Source organism: Lepus europaeus, chromosome 22, assembly GCF_033115175.1.
Source record: "Lepus europaeus isolate LE1 chromosome 22, mLepTim1.pri, whole genome shotgun sequence".
In the NCBI taxonomy this organism is placed as follows: Eukaryota; Metazoa; Chordata; class Mammalia; order Lagomorpha; family Leporidae; genus Lepus; species Lepus europaeus.
In genome coordinates this window covers 9,468,928-9,491,339 of record NC_084848.1, presented here as the reverse complement: position 1 = coordinate 9,491,339, position 22,412 = coordinate 9,468,928, and the positions used below count along the sequence as shown (strand labels likewise).

The 22,412-nt window shown below is 49.3% G+C and overlaps 1 protein-coding gene across 1 annotated transcript; it reads left to right on the top strand.

Moving 5' to 3' along the window:
• The first annotated feature begins 94 nt into the window (after window positions 1-94).
• UBR7 (ubiquitin protein ligase E3 component n-recognin 7) lies at window positions 95-20,567 on the top strand. The gene is made up of 11 exons (XM_062181249.1): window positions 95-296; window positions 2,794-2,927; window positions 3,371-3,431; window positions 4,650-4,745; window positions 7,482-7,535; window positions 7,731-7,836; window positions 9,073-9,281; window positions 9,449-9,598; window positions 10,083-10,245; window positions 11,139-11,200; window positions 18,568-20,567. Exons 1-11 carry the CDS (start codon window positions 147-149, stop codon window positions 18,658-18,660), a joined length of 1,278 nt encoding a protein of 425 aa, XP_062037233.1. The 5' UTR covers window positions 95-146; the 3' UTR covers window positions 18,661-20,567.
• Window positions 20,568-22,412: the final 1,845 nt, after the last annotated feature.

The following is a 22,412-nucleotide window of genomic DNA, read 5'->3' as shown; positions in this document are numbered from 1 at the left end:
TGGGAAGTCGCTCCTCCTCCTTCCTTCGCTTTCCGTCCCTGGGATTGGCTCTTGGCGCCCAGACCCCGCCTCCTCCGGCTACGCCCCTCGCGGCCGCTTTTCCCGCCTCCGCCGGGACTGAGCTGCGGTCCGGGTGACAGTTGAGGATGGCCGGAGCTGAGGAGTCCGCCGGGCGGCAGTCGGAGCTGGAGCCCGTGGTGTCGTTGGTCGACGTACTCGAGGAGGACGAGGAGTTGGAGAACGAGGCGTGCGCCGTCCTGGGCGGCAGCGACTCGGAGAAGTGCTCCTACTGGCAGGTGGGCGCGCGACCCGGGCCTGCGCCCTCGGGCCCCGCCGGAGTCCCCCGACCCGGGCCTGCGCCCTCGGGCCCCGCCGGAGCCCCCCGACCCGGGCCTGCGCCCTCGGGCCCCGCCGGAGCCCCCCGACCCGGGCCTGCGCCCTCGGGCCCCGCCGGAGCCCCCCGACCCGGGCCTGCGCCCTCGGGCCCCGCCGGAGCCCCCCGACCCGGGCCTGCGCCCTCGGGCCCCGCCGGAGCCCCCCGACCCGGGCCTCCGCCCTCGGGCCCCGCCGGAACCTCCCGACCCGGGCCTCCGCCCTCGGGCCCCGCCGGAGCCCCCCGACCCGGGCCTGCGCCCTCGGGCCCCGCCGGAGCCCCCCGACCCAGGCCTCCGCCCTCGGGCCCCGCCGGAGCCCCCCGACCCGGCCCGACTCTCCCGCGTCTGCCTGCTCTGCCGTCTCCCCCGGGGCGGCCGCCCGCTCCCAGGCCCAGCTCCCGTCCCTCCGCAGCCCGCGTCCCGCAGGGGCCTCCCTCTCCCCGGGGCCACGTCGGGCTCCTCCGGATTCGCGGGCTCCGGCCCCGAAGCGGGTGCCCTGCCCTCGCACCTCGGCTGGTTTCCTTGACTCGGACCCCTCCCGGGAGCGTGGAGCAGGGCCGTCCAAGGAGGCCGCCCTGGCTCCGGGGTGGGCTCGCCGCGGCTGTCGGCGTTGGGCCCCACGCCGGGAAAAGGCCGGAACCGGGACGGCGGGTGGTCCCGGCCGGGGGCTGGGAGGGGAGCGGGGAAGAGGACCTGCCTGGCCTGGCCTGGACCGCAGCGGGCGTGAAGTCGTGCGTGCTGGACTCGTTCCGGACGTCTAGGCGCGGGCACGGAGAAGGGAGGGTAGGGAGGGAACGGACAAGGTGGGAGGAGGGTGACCCGGCAGGGGCTGGAGTGGGCGCCGGGCGCTGAGAGCAGAGCCTGGCAGTCGTTCCGTGGTGGGGACCGAGCTCATAAAACCCCTTGTCATGGCTGACCGGACCGAGCTGACCGTGGCCAACCTGGCATCCAGAGATAGTCCCGGATGCTGGCTCGTATTTAAACCTTTGCCCATCGCTAAAATTACTTAGGAAAAATAAATCCTAAGTCTTTAGGTCAGCTGTTTGTGAAATAAAGTTAGCTTCATAAAACAGAAATTCATCTGTTCCTTATAGTAAAACATAAGGGGATTTGCACGACTCCTGTGTGCAGCCTGAAGAAGGTGACCGCAGGCATGTCCCCACACCCAGCTCCACAGAGGACGATTCTGAATTGAGGGGCCGCCCGCCCGCCTCTGAGAGGAGGGTAATCTCACGGAGACGCCACGGGATTCGTTGTTTTTCCTCCAGCTTTTTATTTTGAAACTTTTTTTTTAAATAAAAGATTTGAGAGACCGGAGAGACATCTTTCATCTGTTCGTTCACTCCCTAAGTGACTGCAACAGCCGCTACTAGGCGGCCCTGAAGCCAAGAGGCCAGAGCTTTGTGTCTTCCATGTGGGTGGCAGGGATGCAGGCACGCGGGCCATCCTCCAGGGCTTCTCCAGGCCCGTTAGCAGGGAGCTGGATCAGAGCAGAGCACCCAGGACTCACTCTGGGAGGAGATGCAGGCGGCTTTGAAGTGGTGGCTTAACTTGCTATGCCCCAGTACCCACTCCCTGGATTCACTTTTGTCACACTTGTTTTATTTCTCTCCTTTTTTTAAGTTTTTTTGTTGTTGTTGTTGCTTTGTTTTTTTTTTTTTTAATTTGAAAGAGTTACGGAGAGGATGAGAGAGAGAGAGACCTTCTATCCACTGGTTCACTCCACGAATGTCAGCAACTGCTTGGGCTGGGCCACGCCAAAACCTGGAGCCCAGGGTTTCTTCCGGGTCTCCCATGTGAGTGGGAACCCTGTGGCCATCTTTCACTGTTTTCCCAGGTGCATTAGCAAGGAGCTGGATCAGAAGTGCAGCAACTGGGTCTCAAATCAGATATGGGAGCAGGCAGAGGCTTACCCACAATGCTGGCCCATCTCTTTACTATGAAATACTCTTTGCTTTCTTTTTGGACCATTTGAAAATAGATTGCAGACATCATGACCCTACATCTCTAAATATTTCAACCTGCATTTCCTAATAATCAAAGGGTCTTTGCATGCATTGATTTTTCTCTTTGGTGTAATTACAATCATTTTCCAAAATTGAAAGTATGATATGACTTTCTCTGACATTTTCATATGTTAAAATGATTAAGCAGAACAAACTATTGACAGGTGATTGACAAATTTATACTTCCTCTGACTTTAAGAAAAAATTGGATGAATACAAGTACTAATATAGATATGAAATACACAACAGTGTTTTGGAACTCCGTTGTATAAACTTTCTCAGCTGTCACTGTGGTTTTTAAAGGAATATCTTACCCACAGGTATTTTCATTCTGTTTCAGAACCTAGTGTAGGTATTAAGTGACTATGCTCTGTCATTAATTCATTTTTTCCTTTTTATTTTGGTGCTGTCAGGGCTCAGTAAAGAGACAAGCACTATATGCTTGTAGTACCTGCACCCCAGAGGGAGAAGAACCAGCAGGAATTTGCCTAGCTTGCAGTTATGAATGTCACGGAAGTCATAAACTATTTGAGTTGTACACAAAAAGGTAAATAGAGATTGTTCCTGAATGCTTTCTAAATGTTTAGATTCTTTTCCAAGTGTACTTTTTTTCTTAATCTTGTGTTTTCATCCAAAAGTGTTGTGTATTAGTGAAATTTAATATAATTGTTCATGTAATAAAACATAAACATAATTTTTCCATAGGCCCGTTTAAAATACAATTATAGTACATACTTAAACCGCTCATCATTCTCTGCCATTGTTTTGTGTATGTGTGTGATAAAGGTGTTTGTCTTTATGCATATTTTACAGAGTTCTGAAATTCTATATTGTTTTATTCTTGGAGAAATTCCAAATTGAATACATGAACAGCAAAGCCCCTTTTTAGATTCTAGAAGTGAATTGTAAATAAAAGAGGCTATGATTTGAGTTTAAAGAGTACTTCATTAGATTTAAAACAAAAATAAAATAGTGTCCTCTTTTTTTCAGAAATTTTCGTTGTGATTGTGGAAACAGCAAGTTTAAAAATTTGGAATGCAAATTATTTCCTGTAAGTTAAGCATTGGAACTATAAAGGCATTTAAAGAAGTTGATGTTTATAATTGCCAAATATTTTCCAGAAGGGGAGTTTTTCCTGTTTATTCCTTGCAAAAGTATTTTTCATTTCTTATTTTGTTGGGAAAACTACACAGCATGTTCAGAGTCTGTAATATAGATTGTCATTAACATGAAAAGTTTTGAGGGAAAATGTTTTTTAAATTGAGTCAGATCTTTCTGAGTTAATTGTACTTGTGCTCTGAGACTTTTAGGTTATTTATACATTTTTATTTGAAAGGCAGGAGGGAGACATACACAGGCAGCAATATTCCAACTGCTGGTTCACTCTCCTAAGGCTGGCAACAGCTGGTGCTGGGCCATGCCAAAGCCAGGAGACTGGAACTCAAACTAGGTCTCCTCCCATGTGGGTGATAGAATCCAGTACTTGAGGCATCACCACTGTCAAGGGTGTTCATTAGCAGGAAGCTGGAATTGAAGGTTGAGCTGAAATTCTAACCCAGGCACTCCAGTATGGGATGCAGGCTTTCCAAGTGCCATCCTCACTGTGCCAAAGACCCTCTGTGCCTTTGTGTGCTCAATCTGTGTGTGTGTGTGTGTGTGTGTGTGATGCTTTTAAAACAAAGGATCTGACCTTAAAAACCTGAACAAATAAAACTTTGTAATAATGAATGTGGGCTAGATGCACAAAGAACTTTTAAAATGTTTTTTGGCTAATAGAAGTTATGATTACCAAGAATGCTACGTTGTTCAGTCATCACTGCTGAAACTGTCATGCTTTTCCCCTCCTTTGATGCTAGTTTTGGACAATTTCTTTGCCTCTTTTAAGCCTCCTAGTAAGCTAGGGGCCTTGGCTATCACAGCTGGGCATAAAGAAGAACGTAGAAATTCTAGGCGAATGATAGTTCATGTAGATTGAAAAATTAATGTTCATAATTAACTCTTACCTCCGCTTTATTTAATTCTGTATTGAGTTTGCCACAGTTGGTACAGAAAAAGGTGCAAAAAGAGAGTTTAATTTTTTTCCTTGAGTTCTGGAAAAAGTATCCTTTTAGTAGAAGTGACTTTTTTCTCTTTATACTTTGAAAGTTGAAGAACCACCTTATGAGATAAATTTCATGCAGCAATTTGTTGAATATGTAAATTTGATGGTACATGAAGCTGTAGTTCAAAATTTAAAATGTTGTATGTTGAAATTAATATTATCTTTTAGGACAAAGCAAAGGTAAATTCTGGCAATAAGTACAATGACAACTTTTTTGGACTATACTGCATTTGTAAGAGACCTTATCCTGACCCTGAAGATGAGGTAAGAGAATTGGAAATTAAAACCTGGACCTGTTACCTTAGCTTTGACTTCTCAGCCTCTTGGCACCTCTGATCCTCTGCAGCATTTCAGGAGGAGTTTTGGGAATGTGGGGGGATTCCAGGTGTATCTCCCAGGAATATGGGTTGGATCTATAACTGGTACAGGGCTCAACTATCATTTCTTGGATCATAAAAATGAAATATTGGAGTGAGCTTTCCCAGGACCAAAATGCCTCTTCTCTGCAACGTTCCTGCCTGCCCACTCCATCCCCCAGATACTTTCTAACAGACCTTCAACTGTTTGCCTTTTTGGAAGGAAAAAAATGGAGCGTACAAAGTGGATCCTTTTAACAATTTCAATTCGAAGAAGATACAAAATTTAGAATGGATTACTTGGTCCTGCACCTCTTAACTCCCAGGCATAACCATTGTTAACACTTTTTGGTGTATATTTTTTTAGGTCTTTTTCTGTGCACTTAAAAGTGATTGAATGAATGTATATTTATTTCAATGTGTAGGCTTTTTTTTTTTTTTTTTTTTTAAGATTTATTTATTTAAAAGGCAGAGTTATAGAGAGGCAGAGGCAGAGAGAGAGAGTCTTCCATCCGCTGGTTCACTCCCCAAATGGCTACAATGGCCAGAGCTGATCTGAAGCCAGGAGGCAGGAGCTTCTTCCTGGTCACCCACCTGTGTGCAAGGGTCCAAGCACTTGGGCCATCTTTCACTGCTTTCCCAGGTCACAGCAGAGAGCTGGATCGGAAGTGAAGCAGCTGGAATTTGAACCAGCGCTCATATGGGATGCTGGCACCACAGGTGGAGGCTTAGCCCACTATACCACAGTGCTGGTCCCATGGTTTCCTTTTTTAACAAAAGTGAAAATTCCATGTATTCACTTCTGCAATTGGCTTTTCTCAATCAATATATCATAGGCTTCCTTCCGTAGCAATAATATCTACTTTGTTTTCATTGTTGGCAGAATATCCTGTCACTGGACATGCCGTAAGTTAGCTAACCTAGCTCTTGGTCTATAGCAAAATAGTGTTGTCTGATTGATTTTTCACCTCCGTGAACACCCTTCTGCATTAATGTACTGAACGCTCCCCTGCAAGTATTTAGGTAGTATGCCTGCTGGTGCTCATAGGACATCTGTTTTTAAAATTGAGACTGTCTGCCAAAAGGATTCAGCCACCAACAGTATTGATTTTTTTCCCCAATACTCCAGTTAACTGTACTTATTACCAGTCCTTTAAAACTTTGCCATTCTGATAAATGAAAAAAAAACTTCCTTTTCCTGATCATGAGTGAGATTGTGCATCTTTTCAAGAGTTTTTTGGATGTTTGTAGTAACCTTCTCTCTAAATTGCTCTTTCATATCATCAGTCTATGTTTTGATTGGATTGGGTTTGTCTATTTACTTATTAGAAAGAGGCTTTTTTTTTTTTTTTTTGACAGGCAGAGTGGACAGTGAGAGAGAGAGACAGAGAGAAAGGTCTTCCTTTTTGCCGTTGGTTCACCCTCCAATGGCTGCCGCGGCTGGCGCGCTGCAGCCAGCGCACCGCGCTGATCCGATGGCAGGAGCCAGGTGCTTCTCCTGGTTTCCCATGGGGTGCAGGGCCCAAGCACTTGGGCCATCCTCCACTGCACTCCCTGGCCACAGCAGAGAGCTGGCCTGGAAGAGAGGCAACTGGGACAGAATCTGGCGCCCCGACCGGGACTAGAACCCGGTGTGCCGGCGCCGCAAGGTGGAGGATTAGCCCAGTGAGCCACGGCGCCAGCTGAAAGAGGCTTTTTATATTGCGAGAAATTAACTATGTTTTCTTCCTTGCTTCCTAATTGTCTTGCAACTATAATTATTAAACCAAGTGGCATAGAGGGACAAATTGAAGATATCTTTTTGAGTTAATAAAAATAAAACTTTAAAACTGGATATTTTAAATGATAGGGTAAAGTTTTCCTTTTTTTTTTTTTTTAAGATTTATTTATTTGAAGGGTAGAATGGCAGAGAGAGGGGGATGAACAGAAAGAGACCTTTCATCTGCTAGTTCATTCCCCAAATGGCCACACCTCCAGGACTGGGCGAGGCTGAAGCCAGGAGCTGGGAGTTCCAACTGACTTCCCACTTGGATGGCAGGGACCCAAGCACTTGGGCCATTTTCTGCTGCTTTCCCAGGGACATTAGCAGGAAATTGGATTGGGAGTGGAGCAGCCAGGGCTCAAACCAACATTATGATCCAGGATACCAGTGTTGCAAGGGGTGGCTTAATCTGGTACACCTCAATGCTGGTGCTTCAAGTGTTACTTCCAAAAGTGCTGTAAAAAGACAAAATATAAGATGTTGAATAAATTGACAAAAGCAGAGAAAACAATAAAACAGTATTTTAAAATATGTGTGTGTGGTGGGCATATTTTCCTTTAAAAAATAGGAAGAACAACAAGGCAGTGTTACATAAAATAGAAATACCCTACTTATCTCTAAGGTTTTCTGAAAATCAGATATTAGGTATCTGCTGCGAAAGAGCTTTGATAACTGCTTGCAAAGTGCTGTCTCATTGTAACCCTTTGTGATACCAGTTGGTGTAGGGAGGATTCCTTTGTCCTCTGTGCCTATTATTACATGCGCAGGGGTCTCACAGAACTGGAAGGACATTATCTGATATCTGTTCTGCTGTGTGCCTGATTCACTTCTGTCCCAGAATGCAATGTGGTCCTTAACGAACACGCTGCCTTTCTGTGTTAGATTCCAGATGAGATGATCCAATGTGTGGTCTGTGAAGACTGGTTCCACGGCAGGGTAAGAACTTTCACCTTTGACACCTGTTGTCTTCACAGAAAGATAGAGTCTTTTCCCTTTGAATTGTTATTTTTAATATTATAGTTATTCTTTCAAAAATAAAGATATGATCAGTATACAACTGTAATATTTGTTTATAAAATCATGGGCATTTGGTACAACTTGGAAAAAATATTTGGTGCTTTGTATTCTTAGCATCTTGGTGCCGTTCCCCCTGAGAGTGGAGATTTCCAAGAGATGGTGTGCCAGGCTTGTATGGAACGTTGTTCTTTCTTGTGGGCTTATGCTGCACAGTTGGCAGGTAGGTGTTGTGCTTGTGAAATTTGTATGTTTAAGCCAGAATTTTTTGCAACTATTTTCATTTGGACTCAGGTATAGAAAACAGTAAAGGATATGATCCTTCTCTACAATGTGTTTGTGGAGTGGTTGGGAGCCTAACAGGAACGAATCTGTGTCTAAGTGGCATGGTACAGGTATGGTTGACACCAGAAATAGAGAAGGTGCAGACAGCAGTGTTTGAGCTGGATTTTGAAAGATGATAGATGTAAAATAAATTGTTATGAAATATAAAACATGCTATTGGTTGGGGATGGGTGATGTCTTAGTCCCTTTAGGGCGCTGTAATAAAAAACCATAGACAACACAGTCCACAAGTGGCCAATAATGGAAATTTGCAGCTCCTCGTTCCGGGGGGCGGGAGTCCAGGGTCAGGGTCTCATCAGTCTATTTTCTGGTCTAGGCCAGGCTGAAGCCATAAGCCAGGAACTCCATCATGGTCTCCCAAGTCAGTGTCAGGGACCCAAGTATATTTACTTATTTGAAAGAGCTACACAAAGAAAGAAGGAGAGGCAGAGAGAGCAAGAGGTCTTCCATCCACTGGTTCACTCTCCAACTGGCTGCAACGCCCGGAGCTGTGCCAATCTGAAGCCAGGAGCCAGGAGGTTCCCCCAGGTCTCCCATGTGGCTGCAGGGGCCTAAGGACTTGGGCCATATTCTACTGCTTTCCCAGGCCATAGCAGGGAGCTGGATCGGAAGAGGAGCAGCCAGGACTAGTACTGGTGCCCATATGGGTTGCCGGCACCACAGACGGCGGCTTTACCCGCTACACTGCGGCACCGGCCCCAGTATTTCTGTTTCTACACCCATCCTTTTAGGTCTACCTCTCTCATAAAGAAAAGCTGGTTATTATTATTTTTTTTTTCAAAATGATTCTTTTACCTATATTTGTAGCCATTATCTCCTCCTACTGCCTCTTGTTTCTTGAGTTCTCTGTAATATTATCTTATTTTCTCCTTTATGTATAAATGCTTACATAGTGATTGATATTTTTAAATGGACTGATCAATTATTTGAATTCTTGGATTAGGCAAGCATAATCTAAAAAGGTGTTGATATTTCCTTTCAAATTATTCCAGAGATTAAGGTTAAATTTCTCTCTTTCTAGATTCTGAAATATTTTTAAGTCAGGATAAGGAATTTGATTGCCTGATAAGATCTGTGGATATATATGTGTGTTTGTTTTCCATTGAACCCACAGTAACCAAAGTATCTACTGAGGATGATGGGTTGGTGCTGAATGTTGATGGAACAGGTGACCAGGAAGTTATCAAACCTGAAAATGGAGCTCATCAAGACAGTGCCCTCAAAGAAGATCTTCCTGATCGTAGAAAGGATGTCGCCACGGACGTTAAAGCAGAGCAGAATAGTGAACCTTGTGCCAGTTCTAGTTCTGCATCGGATCTTCAGGTAATAAAATACAGGCCCTCAAAGGAAAACATCAGCAAAATTAATTCTGTTAAGCTCCACAGCTGTAGATTTAAATTGTCTTTTGCCTAAAGAAAGCCCTTTACAAAATCTAAGCTGAAAACTATGATAGTCATAAAAATGTATTTCAAAACTCAATTTTATTTCAGACAGCACCTAAGAATCAAAGCCTCAACACAGAACCACGGTCCGGCTGCAAGCTTGAGGCACTTAAAACCAAGCAGTTTGTGAAGAAAGACACTGCCACCTATTGGCCCCCGAACTGGCGCAGCAAACTGTGTACCTGCCAAGAGTGTATGGTGAGTAGCCACGAAGTCCAGTGGCAGTTCAAAGAGAGAACACCTGGACAGTGTGTTTGTGGGGTTGGTGGAGGAGTGTGAGGGACTTTCAAAATATTCATATTAAGCAAATTTATGGAATAGTACTTAGAGTTTGAATGCTCCTGGAAACAATTACGAATTATGTAATTTTTAAAAATCTGCCTTAATTTTTGTGGAAAATGGTAAGTCTTATCTTTTTTGTGTCATAGAGTTGCTTGGAAGTATACGTTGCTTGATACTTACAGTACATCAGCTCTTAGAGACCACAGAGTGTCAATTAGGAAGTCAGGCTATTTCTAAAGGAGATTGGAGCATCCAGAATGAATCCTGCAAGGACTCTGTGCTTAGATTTTCCTAGGTGTTAGTTTTTACAAACTCAATGCATTTTTAGTTATTCTCATGAAGTTGATTTTTTGAGAATGATGTGCACTCCTAATGAGAAAACTGGCGTTATGTGTTATAGAAAATGTATGGAGAGCTAGACGTCCTGTTCCTGACAGATGAACACGACACAGTGCTGGCTTATGAAAACAAAGGCAAGAGTGACCAGGCAGCCGATCGGCGCGACCCTCTGATGGACACCCTGAGCAGCATGAACAGAGTCCAGCAAGTGGAGCTTATCTGTGGTAAGTGCTGGTTGTGTGTGAACATTCATGGTTTCCTTTACTGTGTGAAAAAAAGTCTAAGGAATGGTGCTAATTGGTCTCCACTACACTTGCTTGATTTCAGTGTTGTGTTCTTGAGTATTTGTCCGCTGTTCTCACTGAGTCAGTTCCATGCTTGAGAAACCACAACATGTGTGTTTTGATTTGGGGTAGGTGTGGGAATACAGCATGGCAGCGGATTTCCCGCCCCCCGAGGTAGTCTTCATGGAGTAAGGCGTGGCGTCTCTGACAGTGCGTGAGGTTGCTGCAGTGGTTCACAGGGAGCCGCCAGAGGGGCAGACATACCCAGACCCTGGAACGCAGGCTTTCACGTTCCCTTCCTGGCAGGTCGAACTTAGGTCAGTGACTTTTCCCCAGGCAGTTTCCACTCAGTTGCCACCACCTTCATGTCCCTTTGATGGCACTGATCATTGCATTTATTGGTAATTTGATTAATTTCCTTCTGATATTAGACAAATATTTTTGAGGGTGGAGGCTGCACCTAAAAGTTCTGTAGCATTCAGGATGCCTTACCTGACACACTGTTAAGTCAGTATTTGTAATATATAATGTTTGATGGGTCCAAGGTCTTTCAAGTACTAGAATTCCAGAGAAATAGGAAACCTATAAAAAATTCTTAGCTGATCTTCATGGGAATGAGGATTGCTCTGTTTTCTGTCTGTTTAAAGAAGAAGGGTCCCAGGTATCAAATTGAAGGCCGTCTAGAGCATCTGGGAGAAATTAGGACCAAGTTTCTATGCAGGTGGCTTAAGCTGTTAATTTAAATGTCTATGGCAAAGAAATATTTTGTCTTTAAAAACAAATGGCTTATCTGAATTTTTAAATTCTTAAATACTTTTGTGGCTTTGATTTAGAATACAATGACTTGAAGACTGAACTTAAAGACTATCTCAAGCGATTTGCTGATGAAGGCACGGTATGTTGAGCTAAAGAATTTTATTTATTAAGTTTTTAAAAAATGTTTGTTATTTCCATCTACTTTAAAGGACGAGCAGTACACACACCTACACAGAGGTGTTTTCCATCCACTGGGCCAGGCCGAAGCCAGGATCCAAGAACACCATCTGGGCCTCTCCATGTGTAGCAGGGGCTCCAGCACCGGGGCCATCATCTGCTGTCTACCCTGATGCCTCAGTAGGAAGTTGGTTCAGAAGCAGAGCAGCGAGGCCTTGAATCAGGCACTTCACTCTGGGATATGATGTGGGATATGGGTGTCCCAAGCAGCAGTTTAACCTACTGTGCCACAATGCTGTCTCCTTAAATTATTTTTATATTTATTTGAAATAGACAAATGGACAGAGAGAAGGAGCAAGAGAGTGAGCAAACGCTCCCATGTGCTTGCTCACAACCAGATTCCAAGACAGCAGGGTTGGGCTGAGGCCAAAGCACAGAGCTAAGAACTCAGTCCAGGTCTTCCATGGGGGTGGCAGGAATCTGGTTACTGGAACCATCGCTGCTGCCTCCCAGAGTCTGCATTAGTAGAAAGTGTAGTGAGGAGCTGGAGCTGCTGTTGAACTGACACTCTGGTATGTGACATGGGCCTCTTAACTGAGTGCCCACCCGAGTTAGAAAATTTAATCATAACCCTATAAATTTTGAATAAATTTTATTTTAATGGATTTTGCAACTTAAATACGGTATTTGAGAATACTGCAGAAACTGTTGATAGCAGCTTTGGCAGAAGGACAATCAGTAAGAGGGGTGAAACGTGAAGGGTCCCACTGGGCATCTTTACCAAGCCCAGCTAGAACAGGAAGAGTGAGGGAGGAGCGTCGTCACCCAGGTGCAGAGCCAGCAGTTGTAGCTTGAGAGAAGTCAACGATGCTGATTCTGCTGGTCCCGAACTGAAGCAGTGATCTTCGGGTTGTGTTGGGGAAAATGCAAACCAGACCCATTTTGTGAGATTCTGAGTTCTGTAGTTTAGAGTAGAAGAACTTTATCTTTGTGGGCTAAAAAATTTCTGGTAAGAGAATCTGTATTCTTTTTCCTTTTTTTTTTTTTTTTTTTTTTTTTTTAAGGATTTATTTATTTGAAAGGCAGAGTTACAGAGAGAGAGAGAGAGAGAGAAAGAGAGAGAAAGAGACAAAAGAAAGATCTCCCACTGGCTCACTCCCCAAATGGCCACAATGGCTGGATCTGGGCCAATCTGAAGCAATGAGCCAGGAACTTCTTCCTGGTCTCCCATGTGGGTGCAGGGGCCCACGTACTTGGGCCACATTCTGCTGCTTTCCCAGGCACATTAGCAGGGAGCTGGATCAGAAGTGGAGCAGCTGGGACTCAAACCATGGCCCGTATGGGATGCTGGTGCCACAGATGGTGGCTTTATCCACTGTGCCGCAGTGCCAGCCTGAGACTCTGTATTTTTAAGGCTGACTCTAAAATGTCTGTCAACTCTGTAAGTTTTAAATAAATGTTTATTTTATTTTGTTTTAATATAGGCTTCTAGATAAATTTACAAGTACTTCCCAGTCTTTATTATTCAAAGTATGTTTGTGGAAGAATGTTTCTCTAGAATATTTTCTGTCTTCCAAAGGCAGATACAAAACAAAATTCAACATTTCTCTAAGGCTGTCCTTGTAAACAGTAAATGTTCTGTCTGTTAGACCAAATCTTGAGGCTCAGGGATCTGAACTAAAAGGGTCTATTGAGTCATTACAGATGTTGTCCTGAGACCAGCTGCTGCAGCCACCAGCAGCAGGGCTGGGTGGCATTGGAAACCTCTGCAGGAGCAGAGCCGAGAGGGGGTTTCGTGAACTCAGGAAGGGGAGCCTGCACTGCCTGCCCGTAGAGAGTGGGATGGGAGGGCAGTACATTAGCAGAAGCACTTGCTGCTGTTTGGTTGGTTGCGGTTCATTAGCAGTCCAGGAAGTCTGTATGTGAACAGTCCCTGGGATTGAAGTCAGGGTTTCAACATAAACTGTTTTGTCAGTTTATTTATTTGTAAGATTTCCTTATTTATTTGAAAGGCACAGTTACAGAGAGGCAGAGGCAGAGAGAAAAAAAAGAGAATCTTCATCTGCTGGTTCTCTCCCCAAATGGCTGCAATGGCCGCAGTTGGGCCGATCTAAAGCCAGGAACCACCAGGAGCTTCTTCTGGGTCTCCCACATGGGTGCAGGGACCCAAGGGCTTGGGCCATTCCACTGCTTTCCCAGGCTATAGCAGAGAGCTGGATTGGAAATGGAGCAGCCAGGACTCGAACTGGTACCCATATGAGATGCCGGCACTGCAGGCCGTGGCTTTACCCATTACACCACAGCGCGGGCCCCTTTTGTCAGTTTTGCCAGCAGCTGCTAACTGGGAACTTCCCTTATCTCTTCTCCCTCTGTCCTCCTGAGCCTGTGTAATGAGATTTAGGCATGTCGAGATTTCTTCTGCTCTCTGTCACTGCGCTGTGATCAGAATACAGAACAAGCTGGACCCTAAAGGAGTGCCCGAGGACGGCTGTGTGGGAAGAGGCTCTGCGGCCCACTCTAGGTCCTTCCTTCTTCCTCACAAGTGTTGGGTGAACTTGCAGTTCCCTGGATTTCTGGACAGGGTCCTGGCCTTGTCTTTCTGCAAAACAGATGATAAAGTCAGAGGTTCAAAGAGCCATCTCCTAAATGCTTTCTCACTTTCTAGAATGTTCTTCCCTATCACTGTGAGCACTGCTTCCCAGTTCTGACACTGTAATTCCTGCTTGTGTCACGGGGGCTGTCCTCAGGCTAATGGGCACTAATGCTGCTTTCTTGCTGAGACTGTTCCCGGCTGTGAGGGGGACCTTGGTCTTTTAATCTCTGCACTGTTGTGGGCGTGAGGTGTTCCAAGTGGTGTCTGAGCCACGCTCTTGAACGTGGTGCTCTTAATGCATTTTGTGGTCATGGTGCTCTTTATCAATCTTGTCACACCTACTGAAACCACTACCAGAAACCAGTCAGATACAGTCCGTCTTCATGCTTATCTTCCGCCTCTGGCCCTTTGTTGGTCACCAGACCAGTCTTTGTGAGCCTTCCTGACGAGAGCACTTTATCTGACATGATGACTTTCTAAGTGCTCACTCCATGACGTCACTGCTAGATTTCCAGGACGAACACACAGAAGCCTCCAGTTGCTTCTGACACTTACCCACTTCGCTTGTCTTTGTCCACAGGAGATAAAGGTAATAGGTCCTCGATGTTCTCAGAGGATGGACTACCTTTTTTTTGATGTCTGACTATTAAAAAAAAATCCAGAGAAACTGAATTTTCTTGGTCAAACTAATAAAATGATTTATTATTGAACTCAAGTTTTACTCATTAGCATTTCAGCTCTCCATGTTGAGTGTGACCGGTTGAGGTGAGGACCTCTAGAAACCAAAAACTGCACGTCCATTTTTTGTGCTCTCGTTTCTTCTCCGCAGTGATCTTGCCAGAGACGTCTATTTGCTTCTCTTGGCTTCCCATGGCTGTTTGTAGTCCAGGGCAGGGACAGGTGCTGCGTCATGGAACCCCCAGATCCTGTATTTACTGGCACTTCCGAGTGTACATGCCAGAGCCCCGGGACGCTGAGCTGCAGTCCTGGAACGTGGGGGCTGTCCTGGATCTGTTCGGGCTGCAGCCCCTGGCCGGCTGAGCAGCGCTTCTCCCCTTGGAACTTGTGACACGGAGGTGTCGGCTGCTGTCTGTCAAAGTTGCTGCAGGTTAGCCTTGCATTTGACTGTGTTAGCAGCTCGCATCCCTGGGGAGGGGAGAGAAAGACATGAAGTATTTGCAGCTCTGTTTTCTTCCCCTCCTTCCCCTCTGCCCATGTGCGTTCATTCTTTTTCTCTTTCCCTCTTTCTCTATGCCCCGCCTCCTTTCCTTCCTACCAATACCCACATGGTAACTTCGTAGTAGAAAGTGCATTACCAAACCTGTCTCTTGGGATGGCTGTTACATAGCTTTGACCAGGTCACCCTAGACTCACTCTTGGGGGTGAACAGAGATTCCTGGACTCTCCCAGTTTACTTTTTAATCCACATTTTCCCTTTGTCTTTTTTTTTTTTTTTAATTTTTATTTCCTTATTTTCATTTTATTTGAAAGACAGATCTTCCATCTGCTGGTTCCCTCCTCAAATGCCCACAGCATCTAGGCGAAGCTAGACCACAGCTAGGAGCCTGGAATTCAATCCAGCGCTCCCACACGGGTGGCAGGGATCCAAGCACTGGAGCCGTCACCTGCTGCCTCCCAGGGTGTGCATTGGCAGAAAGCTGGATCAGAGGTGGAGGGCCCTGGGCTGGTGCTGTGGCGTAGCAGGTAAAGCCGGTGCCTGCAGTGCCAGCATCCCATATGGGCGCCGGTTCAAGTCCCGGCTGCTCCACTTCCAATCCAGCTTTTGCTATGGCCCGGGAAAGCAGTGGAAGATGGCCCAAGGCCTTGGCCCCTGCACCTGCATGGGAGACTCAGATGAAGCTCTTGGCTCCTGGCTTCCGATCTTCACAGCTTCGACCATTGCAGCCATCTGGGGAGTGAACCAGTGGATGGAAGACCTCTCTCTCTGCCTCTGCCTTTCAAATAAATAAATAAATATTGGAAAAAAAAAAAATGGAGGACCCAGGAATCTAAACTGTAGTGCCAAATGCCTACCCCTGCCTTCTTTTTTTTTTTTTTATTTTTTTATTTTTGACAGGCAGAGTGGACAGTGAGAGAGAGACAGAGAGAAAGGTCTTCCTTTTGCCGTTGGTTCACCCTCCAATGGCCGCCGCGGTAGCGCGCTGCGGCCGGCGCACCGCGCTGTTCCGATGGCAGGAGCCAGGTGCTTCTCCTGGTCTCCCATGGGGTGCAGAGCCCAAACACTTGGGCCATCCTCCACTGCACTCCCTGGCCACAGCAGAGAGCTGGCCTGGAAGAGGGGCAACCGGGACAGGATCGGTGCCCCAACCGGGACTAGAACCCGGTGTGCCGGCGCCGCAAGGCGGAGGATTAGCCTGTTGAGCCACGGTGCCGGCCTTTCTTTTCTTTTTTCTTTCTTTCCTTCCTGTTTGCTTGCTTGTTTTCTTCTTTAAAGGTTTATTTATTTGAAAGACAGTTACAGAGACAGAGAGATACCTTCCACCTGCTGGTTCACTCCCAAATGGCCACAACAGCTGGGGCTGGGCTGAGCTAAAGCCAGGAGTCTGGAACTCCATCTAGGTCTCTCATGTGTGTGCCAAGGGCCCAAACTCTTGGGCCATCCTCTGCTGCTTTCCTAAGCACATTAGCAGGGAACTGGATTGGAAGTGGGGCAGCTAGGACTTGAACTGGTGCCCTGATATGGCAATGTTTTATTTTACTGATATCATAAACACCTTAGTACAATGCTCTAAATACTTTTTCTGATAACTAGAGGGTAGATTTCTCATTTTTATTGCATGAAATAAATTTACTAAACGTAGTGCTCCTGGGGCCGGCGTTGTGGCGTCACAGGTAAAGCCGTCGCCTGCAATCCCACATGGGCGCTGGTTTAAGTCGCAGCTGCTCCACTTCCGATCCAGCTCTCTCCTATGGCCTGGGAAAGCAGTGGAGGATGGCCCAAGTCCTTGAGCCCCTGCACCCGTTTGGGAAGACTGGAGGAAGCTCCTGGCTTCGGATCAGCACAGCTCTGGCCATTGCAGCCAACTGGGGAGTGAACCAGCAGATGGCAGATCTCTCTCTCTCTCTCTGCCTCTCCTTCTCTGTGTAACTCTGACTTTCAAATAAATAAATAAGGCTGGCGCTGTGGCTTAACAGGCTAATCCTCTGCCTTGCGGCGCCGGCACACCGGGTTCTAGTCCCGGTTGGGGCGCCGGAGTCTATCCCGGTTGCCCCTTTTCCAGGCCAGCTCTCTGCTATGGTCTGGGAGTGCAGTGGAGGATGGCCCAAGTCCTCGGGCCCTGTACCCGCATGGGAGACCAGGAGAAGTGCCTGGCTCCTGGCTTCGGATCAGCACGATGCGCCGGCCGCAGCGGCCATTGGAGGGTGAACCAACGGCAAAAAGGAAGACCTTTCTCTCTGTCTCTCTCTCTCTCACTATCCACTCTGTCAAAAAAATAAATAAATAAATAAATAAATAAATAAAAAGAAAGAAAGCAGAGATCTGAGCGCCAACAGACTCTGTTTCCCATGGGTGCTTGTGCAGAGCTGAAGGGCAATGCAGAGAGACAGCGGTGCTGCTGAGTGGGCCGGCCTGGTGGGGGCTGGGCTGTGTGTCCCTGGGGCACAGGTGCTCTGAGTGAGCAGGGATCTGGGGCGGCCTGGTGGGGGCTGGGCTGTGTGTCCCTGGGACACAGGTGCTCTGAGTGAGCAGGGGTCTGGGCCGGCCTGGTGGGGGCTGGGCTGTGTGTCCCTGGGGCACAGGTGCTGCTGAGTGAGTAGGGGTCTGGGGTGGCCTGGTGGGGCTGGGCTGTGTGTCCCTGGGACACAGGTGCTGTGGAGTGGGCGGGGTCTGGGGCGGCCTGGCGGGGCTGGGCTGTGTGTCCCTGGGGCACAGGTGCTCTGAGTGAGCAGGGGTCTGGGGCGGCCTGGCGGGGCTGGGCTGTGTGTCCCTGGGGCACAGGTGGGGGTCTGGGGCGGCCTGGCGGGGCTGGGCTGTGTGTCCCTGGGGCACAGGTGCTCTGAGTGAGCAGGGGTCTGGGGCGGCCTGGCGGGGCTGGGCTGTGTGTCCCTGGGGCACAGGTGCTCTGAGTGAGCAGGGGTCTGGGGCGGCCTGGCGGGGCTGGGCTGTGTGTCCCTGGGGCACAGGTGCTCTGAGTGAGCAGGGGTCTGGGGCGGCCTGGCGGGGCTGGGCTGTGTGTCCCTGGGGCACAGGTGCTCTGAGTGAGCAGGGGTCTGGGGCGGCCTGGCGGGGCTGGGCTGTGTGTCCCTGGGACACAGGTGCTGCTTTTATCCCAGGTCGTACAGGGAACCTGAGCTTCGGGCCATTCTGCTGTGCTGCCTGTCGCCTCCGAGCAGGTCAGCCTCTGTGAGTTGTGATCTGCACCTCCTATACACAGATAGCGTCTCAGTTCCACTCTAAATACAGACAGCACTGTGCGTCCAGGTGGGCACCGCACTGTGGATTTGAATCGTGATCTTCGCCAGGGTAGCACTGCGCCGTCCGATCCTGTCGCCTTGCTGGGGTGCAGCGGCTGCAGCTCGCCGTCAGCGCCCCTGCTGCGTGCTGTGTGCTGTGTGCTGAGCCGGCGTGTAGGAGGTTAGCCTGTGCGATGTTTCCGGCCTGCGAGGGCTGCAGGACGGCACCCCATCGTGAGTTGGGGGCCACGCTGACCGTCAGGACGGCACTGCTCTCCGTAATGGAGTTCCCTTTCCTGATCTTTGCTTTTCTTCAACAGGTTGTCAAGAGAGAGGACATTCAGCAGTTCTTTGAAGAGTTTCAGTCAAAGAAGAGAAGAAGAGTGGACGGCATGCAGTATTACTGCAGCTAGGGTGCAGTGGCACCTCCTCGGGCCGGCGGCCCTGCCCTCGCTGTTCCCGGAATAAAAGAGGCACATTCCCGCGGCTCCCGGCTGTCCTCCTCCGGCCTCCCGCGCGGCAGTGGCCGCCATGTCTGAGCTGATTTCACAACCAGCGTTCCTCTTCCTGCCTCAGCTAGTGCACCTCATTCCACAGACTTCAGCCCCCGACCCCAGTAGGCCCAGTTTGATTTGGTTATGAGAAAGCAAGTTGGTTTCTTCCCTGAGGGTTTGTTCCTGAACGCCCGAGCGCTGCGGGGCTGTTGCCGCCCAGGACCTGCGCCGTAGGTGTCACAGAGGCTCTGCCGTCGGCCAGGCCCTCTGTGGGTCCCTTCACCCCTCCAGTCGTGGTGCCTTGGTCAAGGCTTCCCGGAGCCTGCTCTCCTCCGGCCGCTCCGCTCTCTGAGGTGTGCTCCTGGCTTAGGCCCCTCTGGGCCCAGCCTCCAGGGCCATCACCCAGACTGATGGCTTTCTGGCCTGCTGGCTGTCAGTGCAGGGAGAGGGACTGGTGACAGGGTTGAGGAAGCAGATCTTTGTCACAGATTCCATGGCTTAGTTTATAGTGACATTGTCCTTTCCGAGCCTCCTGGCACCAGGACGTCAGACGTGGAGGCCCCTAGTGCTCACGGGGCTTCCGAGAGAAAACCTGCCAGTGCCGCAGGGCCCTTTGCTGCCTCGACACGACCGCGTCACCCCTGTGAAACCTGGGAGGTTAAGAAGTCCTCTGGATTTCTGTACATTATCAGGGATATTCATGAGCTTATATTAAAAATGGACCTATTTTGATATCGTTCTGTTTTGGAAATGTTACTAGAACCCCAATAAATTATTGCTTTTCCCTTTGAATCTGTGCTGAAGAAAAGACTTAGCTCACCGGTGGTGAGTAGGGCAGGACGTGCCCTGCTTCGGAAGAGCCAGACTGGGGCAGGTTCAGCTGCGCACGTGATGAGGTTTGTGTAGCGACGCTCACGTCCCCAGCTGGCTCCCTAGTGACTGTGACCTTTTGAGGGTCCTCACGGAGGATTGTGCAGAACCTGCATTAAGGGCAAATCCTTGCGGTTGGTGTGACACTCAGCCACTCAGGCCGGGTGGGAGCACCTTTTGTCACCCAAAGTGGAGAGCCTTCAAGGAACAGGGCCTTTCCCGACATTGGGTGACACTGAGGCATGTGCAGAGGGGGCTTTGGGGCCACGTGTGACTCTGGATGTCCTTTTGTGCCCCACAGCCATGGGGAGGGTACCGGCCAATCCCTAAGCAAGATGAGCTTGTCCTACAGCATCCAGGCCCCCGGGAAGTGTTAAGTCATGTCTTGGGCATTCAGCCTCCTAGTTCCAGGTCTTGGGAAGCGTGACGTGGAGCTGGGGAAGTTTGAGTGCCCTCAGCTGGCCTCGCGGAGAGGGCTCTGTGACCTGGGGGCGCCGGGTCTGAGGAGATGTTGAACCCTTTCTGCAAAATTGCACTGACGGTTTCTATCTACCCAAACGTCTGATTTAACTACCAGGAACTCCTGTCCTATGACAGGTCAGGACCAAGCCTCGGAGGCCATGTTACTCGCAGCACAACAGTACAAACCCCCCGTTCTGAAGGGCTGGTTCTAGGGAAGGCACCGCTCCCTACAGTACCGGGAAGCCTCCTTTTTTACCTCTTGTTCACACTAGTTTTCTTACTGATCCTATTGGACTGTCTCTTCTTACAGAGACTGATTTTGGCCAACATGTGGCAGTTGATAATTAATGCATGTTTTATGCAAAACAAAAAATACGGTATTAGTTGCTTTTAAGGAATTCTGACATTATATGTGCGTTTTTGTAGAAATTGTTACTGGACTTATAATTACACATTTAACTCCAATCAGGTTTCTGTAAAATTTAAATAAAACCAAATTCAAAATCGTTGCTTTTCAGGTCGTTTTTGGTCACCCTTCAGTCTACACAGCCTCCCTCTGCGAGTTGTAAGAAAATGAGTGTAACGTGAGTAGGTTCCAACAGCTCTCCCTGCCCTGGGATCCTGCTCTCAGCACAGGGCACTGGGTCAGTGTCAGGGAGCCCGCCTGCCATTCTGTGTCAGGTGACCAGGCCCCTGGCCGGGCTCCTTTAGTTCTGGGCCTTCCAGCAGTTCCTGGGAGGGAGGGGCCGCAATGGCTGGGATCTAAGCAAGCAGCTGACCAAAGCGACAGGCTGGGTTAGGACCAATCAGTGCACCCAGGTAGCGTGGGTGCAGGAAGAGGGCTGCGAGCCCACGGCCCAGGGAAGAGGTGAGGCTCACCTACGTGGTAGCCATGGTCTCAAAAATAAACACTAAGCAAACCAAAAAGCCAATGTACAGGCCCATGTGCGATCTGAGTAGTTAGGGGACCAGGAAGTAGGCTAGTCGAGCCCCCACTGGAGGGCAGGGCTCTCTAGGGAACATGGGAGCCGGTAAGGTAAGGCTGCCTCCCAGTCACGCCCCTTGAAGCCATTGCCAGATACCAGCTCGGTCTGAAGGGGGTCCAGCACCAGCCCCTGGTTCCTCACCACTGTCCCCGGGCTAGTGGGCGGTCAACAGGGGTTTGCATCATGCTGGACTGGTTTGGAAGAGATCTGAGAAGTGAGCAGGTGCACCTTGTCAGGACCGGGGTCCCACCCTCTGCAGAGACCCTCGGGGCCTGAGTGGTCCTGGCTGTGGATCTTCCACGTCTCGGTGTTCTTGTTGGCAGTGCCCGTGTCCAGCTCGCTGTCTCCCTACTCCCCTACTGTGTGACTGTGGCCCTCTGCTGTGGGCACAAGAGGAGCCAACCTTAGGAGGAAGTCAGGATCCTGGAAGGCGAAAAGGAGAGAAAATACCAAGTCTTCGTGATTCGGACACAACCAATGCACCACGCCTCGCCTGAAGTCCGTGCAGCGCGTGGACTTCGCCGTAGTGGGGACGTGTGTGCGGCTCCCCAGCGGCTGCTTTTGCATCTCAGCCAGTGGATTCATTGCCTCCCAGCACTCAGTCCAGTTCTTAGTCCGCAGGTCTTTCCTATGGAAAAAGGCTGGAAGTTCTCTCCAGACCTCCATGCAAGTGTGGCTGGCTGGAGGAGGGGCTGTCCACAGGCTCCCAGCACCGCTCAGCACCTCTGCCGGGCCCCTCCCACTCAGGCTCCCACCTGGGTTTCTCCTCTTCCATCTTTCCTCCCGCATGGGACCTGCAGCTCTTGCCACTCTGCCCTCATGGGCTGTCATCCTGGCCTCCTCCCTGCCTTAGCCACAAAGCTCCTAGACCCAGCTGACTCAAGCGCTGTGTGTAGGGTAAGGCAGGCCCCGGGGTGGGCAGGGTCCTGGGAAGAACAGTGGCCCAGGCTCTCCGTATCCTCACGTCTTCCCTTGCCCGGTGCAACAGCACAGTTGTGAGACGTCAGGGGAGCGCACAGTGGAGGGGTGACCACTGCAGGATCACAGCACCTGTGTTTAGAGACGGGGAAGTGCACCCCAGTTATAGGTACCAACAAAGGGGCAGCAGCTTGGTGGGCGTGGGGGGAGGGAAGGATTCACTTCATTAGAAAGGTAGAGACAGGGATCTTCCACGTACTGGTTCCCTCTCCAAAAGCCCACAACAGCCAGGGCTCGGCCAACTGATGCCAAGAGCCTGCAACTCCATCTGGGTCTTGCACGTGGGGTTCAGGGACCCAAGAACTCCAGCTATCACTTGCTGCCTCCAGAGTGGGCGTTAGCAGGAGGCAGAGCTGGGACTGGAGCCCAAGACAG

Excerpts from the sequence above, each read along its gene's own strand:
- UBR7 (XM_062181249.1), top strand. The coding sequence starts at position 147 with ATGGCCGGAGCTGAGGAGTCCGCCGGGCGGCAGTCGGAGCTGGAGCCC. Across the intron at positions 7,536-7,730 it reads AAGACTGGTTCCACGGCAGG|CATCTTGGTGCCGTTCCCCC; the intron begins GTAAGAACTTTC and ends TTGTATTCTTAG. Across the intron at positions 10,246-11,138 it reads GCAAGTGGAGCTTATCTGTG|AATACAATGACTTGAAGACT; the intron begins GTAAGTGCTGGT and ends GCTTTGATTTAG.